Source organism: Nicotiana tabacum, chromosome 22 (assembly GCF_000715075.1).
Source record: "Nicotiana tabacum cultivar K326 chromosome 22, ASM71507v2, whole genome shotgun sequence".
Taxonomy (NCBI): Eukaryota; Viridiplantae; Streptophyta; class Magnoliopsida; order Solanales; family Solanaceae; genus Nicotiana; species Nicotiana tabacum.
The window spans coordinates 54,675,089-54,689,881 of record NC_134101.1 but is presented as its reverse complement, the minus strand read 5'-3'; the positions used below and the strand labels follow the sequence as shown (position 1 = coordinate 54,689,881).

Below are 14,793 nucleotides of genomic sequence, written 5' to 3'. Positions count from 1 at the left end.
TAATGAATTTAATATTTAAACAATTGAGGGTATTTTAGTAAACTTATAAGTTATAGTACAATACGATACAGTCAAACCAAACATCAAAATGTTATTTAACAACATCAAACAAGACAATCTATCTAAACATTGTATTTATAAAATGATACAATACAATATAATACAATATATTATAAAACGATGGGTAACAACCATCCAAACAAGCTGTTATTAGTCGTTATGCCTGGGTGCGTGCATGTTTAGTTACAATTTTATATTTATATTAAAAAATTATTTATTTTATGTAAATATTTTATTTAAAATCCAATAAGTTATCTTTTTAAAAATTCAGAACCGGTACACTCAAAATTTTAGCTCCGTATATCTAAAATATTTGGCAAAAATTTATGGACAAATCTGATTATTTTTTCTCTATTTTTCTTTTTCACTCTCCCTCTTTCAATCATCTGACCCCTCACCCCTCAAAACAGGCTGGTAAATCTTCTGAAAATGCTCTGGAATCTCACTCGAAAGCTAAGCACAGCGCTGCAAAGTAAGAAGGCGGAGAGTTCTTGTTTGGCTTTGTCAACTTTGATCAGAAGAGAGCTTTTAGTTTTTTTTTTTTTTTTTTTTTTGTCGGTTCACCTAATGTAAAGGCAAGTCAGACTCCTTCAGTTACATGATATTGCTATTCTGAAATCTGAACTATCTCTTTTGGATTTTTCTGAGGCCAAAATATCTATTTTGATGGTAAAAAAAATAAATGTTTTGAACATATGCCAGCAACTAATTAGTTTTTTTTCGTTAATAAAAAGGTTAAATATAGCTCAGTTTTATAATGGCTAAGGGCGCTTTCGGTATAGTTTAACAATATATTTGGCTATTTTATTCGCTATTTGCTACAAAATTGGAAAGAAACCCATAAACCCCTAAAGCCCCCAGTTTGCCTTTCTGAGAGCACACACTAAACGAGAAAGAAGCTCTCTAAATTATCAAAGAAGAAGCCATTGGAGTATGTAATTTTATTATCAAAATTCAAGGTCGTCAATTTCAGCCCCTTTTCATATGCTTGCAGCATTTATGAATTATCTTATCTTTGTTGTGATTCTCTATTTTCCAATTTTCCCTCTTTTTTTTATGGGTAGAAAAATTGACTCTTGTTATGCTGTAGAGGGAATTTATCAGCTTTGGTCCGGTAAATACAACAATGTCTTCGAGTTTTCAAGCTTCTATACTGGTGGCTGCCCCATCTTACCCCAATTCTGTCGCTTGGTCAGAGGAGAATTTGGTGGCAGTGGCTTCCGGTCATATCGTTACCATATTGGTAAAATTTTCATATTGACAATTGATCCACTTGTATCTTTCTTGTAATAATATTGTAAAAGCTTTTATCTTTAAAATGCACAAGGGTGTGGCCTAATGAAGTGGGAGGAGAACCATGAGGTCTTAGGTTCAAATCCCACACGAGGCAAAAAAAACAATAGGTAATTACCTACCAAATACTCGATGGAATAATCGAGGTACATGCAAGCTGGCCCGTCACCACCATCGTAAAAACAAAATTTGTATATTTAACAAGCTTTCGATTTAGTTATAATTGATTAGATATTGAATCAGCTGGTGTGATAGTGAATAAATATTTCTCTTTCTTTCAGAATCCAGCTAAACCATTTGGATCACGAGGTCTTATTACGATCCCTCATAGCAAACCTTTTCCTATTGGGTTGATTGATAGAAAAGGTAATGTGATGTGTCTTGTACAGTTAGTTTCTGGTTCACCAATGAGTTTCTTGTTAGTACAAGATGATGTTATCTGTAGAGCACCATATTTTTGTATAGGTTCTTTGCTTTACTGCCACTTGGGTATCCAGAATTTTCCCGCCACATCAATAAGATTATTACCTTATTAAAAGAAGTGCTGTGAATTATTTGGACTACTTATTAATGGTTTGTATGTATGGTCCAAATAATTTCTACTTGGAATCTTCACAGATTTACTCTCCGGTTGTATGCTACATATTGCATTATCTCGGGACTCCTCTCCTCAAGAAAAACAATATCGAGAAAATCGGCCATGTGTCCGGTCAATATCCTGGTCACCTATTGGATTTGCTCCAAATTCTGGGTATGATCATTTAAGCACATCAGTTTAATGATCTTTGGCCTTCTCAACAGCAATATGAACAACAATGTTTTGCTTGATGTAGTTGTTTGCTTGCAGTCTGCACTACTGAAGGACATGTAAGGCTTTACCGGATGCCATTTCGTGAGTTTTCAGCAGAATGGGTAGAGGTATGAATCAAACATGGATACGGAATAGTATATTCATAGCTTCTTGGTTCTGTACTTGTTTTTGTTTGTTGGAGTGCCTCAAATATGTAGACAAGAAAGCTGTTTCTGTCTAAGATTGCAATGTACGATGAATCAACTCCATTGACCTAAAAGGAAAGAACCACAATTGACGATTTGGAAGAGAAAAAAATTCGAGTTCAGGTGCAGAAAGGCTTCGCTGGATCATGAATGAATAGAAAATGTTCAACACAGGACTACTAGATTGATGCCAGAAAGAACTATCAAGATCTTTGTTTCTCTGTGATCTAATTTTTGCTGTTTGCGCACCATTTTTATGGCTTTTCAAACTTAAAGCACCAAACCCGATTGAAGATGCAAGAGAGACGAATCTTACATACGGAATGGGAGTCTCTTTTTAAGTATTGGTGCAAAGCTTTAATCTGCCTTCCACCGAATATAAAAAACCTTAGAGCTGCCTAACCAGTAATTCATCTTTGCATGAATGAAGAATGTGCTATGTCCTCACGGATCGAAGACTTTAATATCAAGAAAAGTACTTCTGAAACATAATATTTTACTACCTCTATAAATGCCCGAGAGCTTTCAATACATCTTCTGCTGTAGTTCATGGCTTTGGTTTTAGATACTGTATTCCTGGTCAATTCTCATTCCAAATATTTTTTCACTTTGTTGTGAATATCACTCTCCAAATCACATTTAACATTTCAGCAGAATCCTTAGTGGCCAAGTAACAATTTCCAGGGGCTTTCTCCTGTTTCTTCATAATGATCTTCTGTCTTTTATCCTTCTAGTCGTTGCCCATTGATCTGGTTATCAAACTTCAACAGGTCATGGATATTTCAAAGGAGCTGTATAGTTATCTCACAACTACCAATTTCCAAGCAGCAAGCTTTAGAGCATCAGAAGCTTCTGATGTAAGTTAAATTCACTGCTTACTATGTGAATTTTATGCTTTTTACATGATACATTGCTTCTTCTCTGGATATTAAGTTGTATTTGATTTCACTTGATTTCTATTCTGACAGCCTAGTCAAGCTTGCTTTGATGAGGGATATGCTGATGATCTGCCAATCTCTGTCATGAGAAAGGAACTTAAGCGTCAGAGACTGAATGCATTAACTGTACTTGCTGATCTCTTTGGTTCCTCCAAGTACTTTCACTATGCATGAATATCGTACTGTCATATGCTGTAAACTTAGACTGCAAAGAATGTAAACAGAGATAGAAGGGAAAAGAAGTCAACAAATAAGAACTACGTTTGCCAAATAATTATTTAGTTATTTAGATGACGAAATGTGCAAACTCTTTTTCTGATGCTATTACTTTTTTGTTAGGTGATGGAGGTCAAAGCTTGCAGTCAGAAAGGGAAAAATACTTTTAATGCTCCTCGTTCAAAAGCAAAGTCTTCTAAGAAAGTAGTTGGAGATGGCAGTCAATCGCTAATAACTGCAGAGGAATATGCCTCTCGCAGTGCAATGATGTCTTCACTTATTGTTGCATGGTCGCCCTGTCTGCCACAGACATTTGGATGTGGTATATCTACTACTACTGGCTTGACCAGTGACTGTTCTGTACTTGCAGTTGGAGGGAAGTCCGGCATACTATCATTGTGGAGAATTCATAAACCAGATGAGTACTCTATCATGAACAGCCCCGACTCGAATGAACCATTGCTTGTTGGACTTCTCAATGCACATGATACTTGGATCACAACAATCAGTTGGGGATTGTTCATTTCTGATGCTTCAGATCCTCTGCTTTTATTGGCTACTGGATGTTCCGATGGGAGGTGCGTACCTATGTTGATATTATTCAATTTTTACCTTGTAACTGCTTTCGGTTTTAGATCTCATTGGGTGTATGGGTAAGCAAAGAATGGCATGAAAGTACCAAGATATAAGCAAATATTGGCATGAAATGACAGAGATGATTGTCAGATATCGAGCAAGTTTTGCAGAATTTTATACACGGGAATAGTGATATGAGAGTTAATATCTTAGCTCTGAAGCTCTGGACAAATCAAGTACATGGGAGCAGATATGCGCACTCCCTGATGACTTTACTGTAAGAAGTAAAATGATTTACTTAATGATTCATATTAGTCCAGTGGTCAAAGGTCAAGCTATAGATTTCCAGGTCCTTATACTGCTAACCAATTATTGAACTAAAGTCAAAAATAAACTATGACTCAACTTCAAAATAGGTGGGGTCGATAAGAGATGCAAGACAAGGACTTGCTCATGGGTAACCCATCTAGTACTAATGCACAAACATGTTTAGCTATGGGATCCGATGCATAGCTGATATGGTTGCTTCTCACATCTTTCATCCAGGAAAAATGGTCGCATACTCACAATAATTAGATTGCTTTTACGTTGGTTGTCAATATCTTGCAACCCTCCTCTTTATCCTCACTTGTGATCGGCTATGCTTTGTCCCATAGATTGAGTTAATAATTGACTTGAGTGAAAAAGAAAAATTATCAACCGTAGATTCTTGAGGCTGGTTTCACATCTTTGAGTTTCTACTCAATGAAATTTAAGGTCATGATTAGACCTATCGTATTTTCACGTGGTGGAGTTAATACTAGGCTGGAGGTTTGGAAACAGACCCTAAAGTCTAAAGAATTCAGGTTGAGCAGGACTAAGACGGAGTACTTGGAGTGCAAGTTCAGTGACGTAACTCATGAGGCAGATGTGGATGTGGGGATTGATACGTAAGTCATCCCCTAGAGAGAAAATTTTAAATATCTTGGGTCAATAATTCAAGGAGATTGGGAGATTAACGATGACGTCACACATCATATTGGAGTGGGGTGAATAAAATAGAGGTTCGCATCCGGTGTTCTGTGTGATAAGAAGATGCCACCACGACTTAAAGGTAAGTTTTATAGAGTAGTTAGACCTGCTATGTTGTATTGGGCAGAGTGTTGGCCAGTTAAGAACTCTCATGTTCAGAAGATGAAAGTGGCGGAAATAAGAATGCTGAGATGGATGTGTGGGCATACTAGGAGGGATATAATTAGGAACGAAGATATTCAGAGTAAGGTAAGAGTGACCCTCGTGGTTGACAAGATGAGGGAAGCTATGCTAAGATGGTTCGGGCATGTGAAGAGTAGATGCGTGGATGCCGCAGTAAGCAAGTGCGGGAGGTTGGCAATTGTGGGCCTAAGGAGAGGTAGGGGAAGGCCGAAGAAGTATTGGGGAGAAAAGTGATTAGACAGGACATGACACATCTTCAACTAATCGAGGACATGACCCTAGATAGAAGAATTTGGAGGTCGAGGATTAGGATATAAGATTAATAGGTAGTCGAATTTAGGACACTGTACCTACTCAACTATATCAGTATTATTATTTTCATTCTCGTATTATCTTATTATTCGATTTTTATTACTACCTGTTGTTGTTTCCCTTACTTCAGTTATTTTATTGCTTTGTTATTTTGCTTTTGTTACTGTTCTTGTTTTCATTAGTCTCAATATGACGTCTTCACTACTGTTTTTCTTTTTCAAAATTGCTGAGAATTGCTTTTCTTGAACCGAGGGTCTGTCGGAAACAACCTCTCTACCTCCACAAGTTAGGGGTAAGGTCTGCGTACGCGCTACCCTCCTCAGATACTACCCCGTGGGAATACACTGGGTATATTGTTGTTGTTTTTGTATTTTCACTCCTAAGAACTGCCCAGTTTCCATGATAAAGCCTTGATGAATTGAACAGCGAAACTTCAGCCATTATTTGCCACAATTACAAACAGAAAAAACTCTAATTCTAGTTACAGCTGCACGCTCTATGCCACTGATTCAAGTGACTAATATCACAACCATATGTGATGATGTGAACGAGAAAACAATTGAGTGCTATACATTGACCAAAATGCATAACATGGTAAATGATGAATCACTTGAAATTAAAGAATGATTATACTGTCTGGGTTAGTGTTCACATTCATATTTGATATTGGACACTTTGCTATATTTTGAGCTATTCTTGAAGATTGATACCTGATGTCAGTATCCAGTGTGTTCTCACAAAAATGTTAGAAAGTGTTACGCTAATGTCTGCAAAGTAACAAGTTGGAAAGGACAATCATATTGACTTATCTTTAGAAAGAAGAGGAAGAAAGGTGCATTGGTGCTTCCTTAGTAATTTTTTTGATAAGGTAATTAATTTAATCAAATGATTGGAAAATCTCCCGTATATGGGCAGTATAGCAAAAGTAGACAATCTACGACATAGTGTGATTCTCTACAATGATACCAATCTTCTATACAAACTAGAACATCATGGGTACAGCAAGAAGAATTTAGGAATAAGAGGCTATTCCTCAAATATACAGTCATTCTCTATCCCGTGAAAAGCTCTTCTATTTATCTCCCCCTGCAGGACCCACATGAGTGCATACACCGCAACATCCACGCTCTTCGACTTCCCTTCCTTCTTCTAAACTAAATGTCCAACTAGAGAGTGTCTCCTTCATTGTGCCTAGCATCACCTATGGCAGCTCGAACATTTCAAAATCTCATACAAGTGAGCTGCCACTTGACAATGCAGGAGGTGGTACATCTTCACTCGAACATTTCCACATATGCACCTGAAGCACCACCACATATGCACCTGAAGCACCACCTAACATATAATCATCCTTTTTCTCAAAAGGTGCTTCGGTAGTAATTGACTTATCGTAGGAAAGAAGAGGAAGAAGGTGCTTAATCATAAAGAATGTGTTATCATTATTGGGGGTATACGCTAGAAGAACCCTCAATGAAATTAACCATGAGTCTATTCTGGATTAACACAAGATGCTCTGAATATGAACATGAAAGAGGAATAGAATACTTCTGATATTTTTGAACTGGCAATCCTCAAATGTACTCTCCTTTGCCTTTTAATTACTACAATCCTGGCATATATTATTACCTCAAGATTATAACTGAATGATTAAGAGAAGGGATGTTCCTTTTTTGCTTTTTACCAACTGGGAATGCTTTGTCTGGGAATTTAATGTAATATTCATAGCAAAAAAGCAGCAATGGGAACAGTATACTTCAACCCCCCCCCCCCCCTCCCCCTCCCCGAAACTAAAAAGAAGTTGTTAGCATAGTGACTGCACCATTTTTCACCTGATTGTCTAGAGACTCCTCTGCTTTGTCTTTTCCTCCTTAGTATAACTCTTATGTTCTGAATAAACAAAGCACGACAGGAAAATCCAAAATAATATAGTGCACTTAGCTTCTAGATGATGGAATGATTTTGTTTTATAATTGCCAATGAGGACAGAATAAAGTAATCAGATGGTAAAGTCAGAGGGGAAAACAGTTGAATGACAGCATTAAATAAGAAATACGTGCTAGTGACCATCCTATTAGTAAAGCTAAAGAAATACGTTATTAGTTTTTAACGTTTAATTGCCAAGGAAGAAATGAAGTAATCAATTGTTTAAGCAAGAGGCCTAGAACGGTCATATCAAAGTTTTCAGGAAGAGATGTGCGTGAGTGCCATTCTATATTATAATGCTAAACAGCCTTGTTATATGGGCCTTAAATTACAGGAAGAAATGTAGTAATTAAATGGTAACAGAACAGTAGAATGGAAGCTTTCAAGAATAGAAGTTTTGGATAACATCCTGAATCAAACTGATGCAAAACAACCTTATAGAAGACGCCTATACATGTTGATGTTGGCGTCAAATTAATGCAATGGCCTGCATTATATTGCACGAGTTAATATCATCAAAGATTTATTCTTCTTTATTTTTCATTTTGTAGTGTGAAGATCTGGCAGGCGTGTTGCAGAAGACTAGTAGAATCATCAGAACTTAGTGATTCGCCCTTTTCTCTATTGAAGGAGGTCTCCTTTTAACGTAGAGATCTTTCTTTTGTTATTCTTCTTTTACTTTTTTGTCTCATTATCTGTTTCTTGTTGTCTCTTATACAGGTAAAAGCCGTCGACTTTGCAATGGCCTCTGTGGTTTCCTTCAATGTGTCTGCGCAATCACCTAATAAAATGCTCTTAGCCATTGGCAACGGATCTGGATCAATTGAAGTGTGGAGTTGTGACATTCTTGTTCGTAGATTTGAGAAAGCTGGTTCCTGTGATGCTCATAATCATGTAGTAAGTTCTTTTGATACTCAAATCTTTACCTCTTTATCATCTGGAGACATTAACTTGTGTTAATGTATTCTAGGTTACAGGTTTAGCTTGGGCTTTTGGTGGACGTTGCCTATACAGCTGCAGCCAGGTAAGCTACTTTGTTATTTGGTGTTTCGCTTCAGACTATTTTATGTCTGTTTTGTGATTCTCTTCAAAGACATTTAGGCCTCATTTGTTTGCACTTAATGGAGGTCTAAATCTGAATCATTCAGATCTTAGACATTAAGTGCGTTTGTTTTCAAAGTCTGAATCTTAATTATTCAGATCTTAATCGTTAAGTGTTTTTTTTTTTATTACTTCCCAACCACTTAATGAGTCTGAATAGGTTTGTATCATTAAGATCTATAACAGAGACTTAATTTCATTAAGATGCTATCATCCATATTCATTATTAACTGCCGCCACCGCCTACCATTATCAACTACCACCATGCCACCCACTACCACCATCATCCTCAATCATAGCCGCCACCATTGTCGACTACCACCACCCACCATCCCCACCACTCCCACCAACACTCATCCACCTCAACTACCACAACTAACCACCCCATCACCATCAACAACCATAGCTGGCACTGCCCATCATTATAAACTACCACCACCCACCACCATCTTTCTCAATCACAACTACCACCACCACCACCCGCCATTATTAAATATCACCACCCCCACCACCATCTTCAATCATAATAGCTACCACTACCAATCACCACTAGCTACTACCCTAAACTACCACCAACCACCGCTTTTAGTCGGCATTCACAAGCACTACCGTTAGCCATCGCCACCAGCAACTATCATATTTTAAAAAGCTATATATTTTAGTGATGTACTATTAGATTAATTGGTATTTTATTTGAATTTTATGTTTATTAATTTTCAAATAAACGTAAATTTTATACATTCAGATTTTAAAAATCAAACAGTCTTAATCATTTGGTATTCAGATCTTAATACACGTCTTGACATTCAGATGTGTATTCAGATTTAGATGTATTAACCTTAATACACATTTTAATATTCAGACGTGCATTCAGATTCAGACGTCTTAATCTTTAAAAAAAACAAATGAGGCCTTAAACCGCAATGGTTCCATTCCGTCCCCAAATGGAGAGCAGTCTTCGGATGTCTCTCTCACTATGATGGTTGTAAAAGTAATGTAGCATAAAAGGATTTTCCCAAATTCCGTCTCCAAATCCCTAAGTGAGATTCTACATGGAAGTTCTTGCATTTTGACCATATTTTAAATTTTAGATAAACTTTCTTCCTGAATAATTGCAGGACAACTCAACCTGCTGTTGGATTTTACATGAAAATTCCTTGTGTGAAGTACCTATTCCTTCCAATACTCCTGGTGTGAAAGGCTCTGGCGATGTACGCACATGTATCTTGGTTTCATGCATCTCTATCACATGCTGTTTCCTTTAAATTGAAAAATTCTTTTCAGGTGCCGGATGCATTTAGTTCTTGCTTTGGTCTAGCCGTATCTCCGGGAAATCTGGTGATGGCTGTGGTAATGGATCATCCCTTCAGTCTTTGATACAAGTGTGGTTTCTCTGCATATTAAATCACAATTTGCAATGTACATAGTAAACATCTCATCTCCTGGTTCTGCGAACAACTTTGAAGGGCAAATAAATGTACTAGTACTCTAATACCGCCAAGAAGACCAAGCATTATGCATTTCATGGTTTGGAAGTATTGAATCTCTAATTTAGCGTTCATTCGCAAATTACTCTCCTTTTTCTAGTTTTCTTCCTGTCATCCCAAGCCCTAAGATGTTTAACCTTTAATTTCCTTCCAAAAGATAAGAGACGACCCTTCTTTAAATGATGCGTTCTTCTTTCTCATACATGAAAGATATCAAAAGGTAGAGACGGATCCTCTGTATTCGAAATGATAGATTTTGTTCTTTCTCCCCTGCCTGCGCAGGATAACTTGACAGCTTTATCCGCTAATATTTGCATTTCAGCTGTGCATTAGTCGAGTGAAATCACACTGAAATATTTTACAGGCAACTCCCCCATAAAAGCTTCAGATAGATAATTCTTGCCAGCACCTTAGGTGTTACCATCTTGGAATTTGTTTTTAGAACAGAATGCAACTAAGTTTATTGCTAAGCCTAGATTTTTAGCAGTAAAGTTCAACTAGAAATTTCCTTCTGAAACTATCATACGCCCTTTATGAAATCTACTTTGATGCACTGCTAGATTTTGCTCTTTCGTAAAAGCTTCTTGCATTAGAAACAGATCATCACGTAAAGATCTTTCCTTATTAAATGACAATTATTGAATTGAGATGTTCCTCCTTTTATGTTCTGTTTTAATACTGCCAACAAAAATTACACACTGTGCAGGTAAGAGCTTTTGCTACTGAGCAACTAAATCAAATGTATGAGGCAAGGTATTTAATTTCCCCATTTTTGGCTGTTTGTTGTTACCTATTTGTGGATGCCAACTTTCACCAGGATCTAGGTATATATATCACAGGCTACAGATTTATCATTGACTAATAAAAGCTTGTCCTTGCTCTTAATAATACTTTTTACAAAAGAAGGTTTTGGCAGATTCTTTTTTCAACTCCTAGTATCTTTTTTTTTAGTTTTCTATTCATTTTCCTTGTTCATTTCTTCATCTTTTGTGAAGGAAAAATAGGTTTGAGTAAAAGCTATACCAATATATTTCTCAATGAGTTTTCCTATGCAGGTTTTCTTCACCTGCTACATGAAACTGCTGCTTTCCAGCACACATAAATCTATCTTGCAATTGAAAGTATACACAAATCTATCTACCTGAACAAAGGAAGGATGTCTATACTTGGTTGATTATTGATTTGTTGTCTTCTGTAAACATAGGACTTACATCCTTTATGGATTCGTAGGACCAGAAATAATCTGACAACTGCCCCATCTAATCTATTTTGGAAAAAGAGATGATAAACTAGCGGCAATGCTTTAGAAACTAACATCACTTTGCTCAAAACTTCCAGGGCTCTGAAAGCTGCAGTAGAATTTCTTTGGATTGGAGGACAGCAACTGGACAATTCCTCTACTGTTTATCCAGATTTTGATGTTAAAGTTTTCCCAGATTTTCCCGAGAAAGAGCTAATTAGTTGGGAGAATAATATACTATGGTCATTAAATCAGCATGAACCTTTGGATAAACCACTGGTTGTTTGGGATGTTGTAGCAGCACTCTTGGCCTTTAAGCAGTCTATTTCGATATTTGTGAAACGTATCATAATTAAATGGTTGAAATCTTCTGTTGGATCTCAGTTTGGAGTTTCTGCAAACTTGTCTGAAGCAATTAAATGTCTCTCGGAGTTCTCCTCACGTAAGTTGCAACTCCTCAACATCATCAGCAAGCTGGTAGTCTTGAAAAAGGTGGAGACAGATAAAGTTGAGGGGCAATCGCAGTTTTTAGAGGGCTTCAACGATGCTGAAGATGAACGATTGGACTGGACACAGCTTCATTCGAATAGTGAGATGGAACTGAGAGATAGGCTGGTTGGCTATAGCTTTACTGTCTTTCTTGATGATGCCTCTGGTTCTGATGGAAAGGGTAGTAAATCTAGTTACTGGGTCCCTGTTGGAACAGCACAGATGGAGCAGTGGGTTGCAATTCGTGGTGAAGATGTCAAGGATCAACTGAAACTTCTAGGAGAAGAAGTACGAACCGTTGATAAGAGGTAGTCCCCGCGCATGCTTGCCTGACTCCTCTTACATGTGATCTATGCCATTTGCATTGTCTTCATATTTTCACGTTCTGATGTTACATTTTTAACTATTAGCTACGTCTAGTCTAATTATTTTCTTAGTGTGGAATAGAATAACATTTTGTATTCTAAAATTGGTGCTCATTTTCTCTAGTTCTTAACAGATACAAGCATTGATTGGTTCGACGGAATGGATAAGAAATATGCATTTTTATCTTACTCATTGTTTGCATTCCATCTTAACCAGTTGATTAAGGGTTTAATATCACATTGCCATCATCAAAAAAAAAAAAACAAATTGATGCCACCAAAACCTCTTCGTTGTTAATGATGAAACTTTGAATTTCATGTTTGTGTTAGTAATTGTTTCTTTAGACTGATTGTTTATTCTGTAGCTATTGTCGATTAGCATTCAAGTTGGTTGTGACCAATATGTGTAATATGTTGATGTGAATATTGCTGATTCTGACTCACTATGTTTCTTATTTTTGCAGTCAAATTCCCTCCATATATGAATATGTAGAGGAGGAGGAATGTAGTTTCTGCTCAACATCAGTTCCATTTGAGACTCCAGATTTCGCCGTCTGCAAGGGGGTGAAGTGCGATACTGGAAATGGTCCGAGCCATAAGTTATTCCGATGTTGTGTTTCTATGCGTATCTGCCCAATTGTTCCTGTATGGCATTGCATGTGCTGTCAGAGATGGGCTTCAACATTAGCCCCTGCATCCTTTTTCAAAATGCTGGAATATCCTTCAGATTTCAAGTTTTTCAGTAAGTCTACCACTGATGATGAACATTCAAAACCTTGGTGTCCCTTTTGTGGGATTCCTTTAAAGAGATTACTGCCGGACTTTCTACTCTCACCATCCTTTGTATAGGCTCAAAATGAAATTTGAGTAAATAGGGAGACAAAGTACTACCAAGTTGTAGTGTTAGTCGAGTTCATCAAAAAACAGTTATTATCTTGGTCGAAAGTAAGTGATGTAGAGTGAATCACTACTTTGAAATAAATGCTTAAATTATGCCTTTGTCTTCAGTAGTCTAAGCATCATGTTGTGTTCCAATCTAAATGTTGTGAAATTGCATGCAATTCTGTTGGATTATGTTATGAGATCATGGATAGCTTTTCCTAAAAATGCAATTTAGTTCAAATTTTAACAAGTTAAATAAAATATTGTAATGTGCTCAAGTATATTATTTAACCATCTAAGTTACTTGGTTATACTGTTGGGGCTGAAAATTATTGATTAAATTCTGGTTTTGAAGCTCTTTTTTGTGGTGAAAAATTGAGGCTTTTGGGTGGTGGAGCTGCCGGTGGAAGAACGAAGATTGGGGGCGCTGAGGTTAATTATGTGGCATTTTTAACCGAGGGGTCCCAATGTTCTTAGGGGTGTACATGAGTCGGGTTGGTTCGGATTTTCTAATTACCAAACCAAATCAATGGTATCGGGTTATTAAATCTAAATACCAAACCAAACCAATAAAAGTCGGATTTTTTAATCTCGGGTTTTCGGGTTTTTTCAGTTTTTTTTCATAAAGTCTTCATAGCACAAAACGTAAAATTTGTGCTCCAAATATTTCTTTAATCCTAGTAAGACAGAACTATATAAGGTGTTTTTCAATAAAATAACATAAATATGAGATGAGTCATGGCATTGTACTAAAATATTCAACAATAAAGATAATAAAATCGCATAAAATAAATATTATGAATAAGCCATAATGAAAACAAACATAATTTAAAATTATGACTAATAAGTACTATTATTTACATGACTAACCACTAAAAGAAAAATAAGTTATATATTTTATCTAAACCATGGAAAAACTAAAAAATAGATATCCAAGACTATTTTCATTCATAGTACAATTGAATTGAATGTCTTTTATTAGCATTAGTATTGATTTGATTTTGGTTTAGGATTTATTTGAGTTACTAACATTTACGGACTATAAAACTTATTGGAGCATCCAAAAATTATAAGCCCAAACTTGAAATAATACGTTAAAAGATAAAACTATGAAAAAGTTTAAGAAATATTTATAAACTACACTACCATAAATATTTTTATGTATTAAATATATTTAAAACTTCTATACATATAATGTCGGGTTGGTTTGGTTTCAGTTTGACTTTTTTTTAGTTAAAATCAAACCAAACCAAACCAAATATGATCGGGTTTTTTTTCCAACACCAAACCAAATCAAACCAAACCATAGTCGGATTTTTTTTTCTCGGATTACCGGGTTGATGCGGTTTGTCGGTTTCATTTGTACACCCCTAAATATTCTGATGGGCATACGTTAGGGCTGGGGGCAAATTTGTTTACTATCTTAACGGTGGGGTTGAATTTGGACGGAAAGTATAACAGAGGATAGATATGAACTATTTATCATAGTATGGGGATAATTTTGGCCCTTTCCCCATATATGGGAAAAAGTTATTTAATAACAAGTTATCAACTCTAAAATTAACTTTATGCAATATGCGAGGGTGCAGAATTTCACAATACTTTCCTCAATTTGTTTCATTTTATATGATGCTTTTCCCTTTTTAAGTTTGTTAAAAAAAGAATGATATCGTTGTAGATTTAAAAATAATTGTAATTTGAACTTTTTCATTTTAAGATTT

General features: G+C 36.2%; 1 protein-coding gene across 4 annotated transcripts; it reads left to right on the top strand.

Moving 5' to 3' along the window:
• Positions 1-401: 401 nt before the first annotated feature.
• On the top strand, positions 402-13,181 carry LOC107826060 (uncharacterized). 4 transcript variants are annotated; one of them, XM_016653002.2, is made up of 16 exons: positions 402-532; positions 1,151-1,303; positions 1,635-1,719; positions 1,972-2,104; positions 2,187-2,271; positions 3,120-3,206; positions 3,318-3,413; positions 3,627-4,081; positions 8,060-8,141; positions 8,229-8,405; positions 8,479-8,532; positions 9,728-9,820; positions 9,894-9,959; positions 10,803-10,849; positions 11,435-12,133; positions 12,655-13,181. In XM_016653002.2, the coding sequence occupies exons 2-16, from the start codon at positions 1,187-1,189 to the stop codon at positions 13,037-13,039; spliced, it is 2,661 nt and encodes an 886-aa protein (XP_016508488.1). In that variant the 5' UTR covers positions 402-532; positions 1,151-1,186; the 3' UTR covers positions 13,040-13,181. The 4 variants fall into 4 exon arrangements, with proteins under 4 accessions (XP_016508488.1, XP_016508487.1, XP_016508489.1 ...); XM_016653001.2 differs by lacking the exon at positions 402-532 and adding an exon at positions 882-1,019; XM_016653003.2 differs by lacking the exon at positions 402-532 and adding an exon at positions 891-991.
• The last annotated feature ends 1,612 nt before the right edge of the window (positions 13,182-14,793 follow it).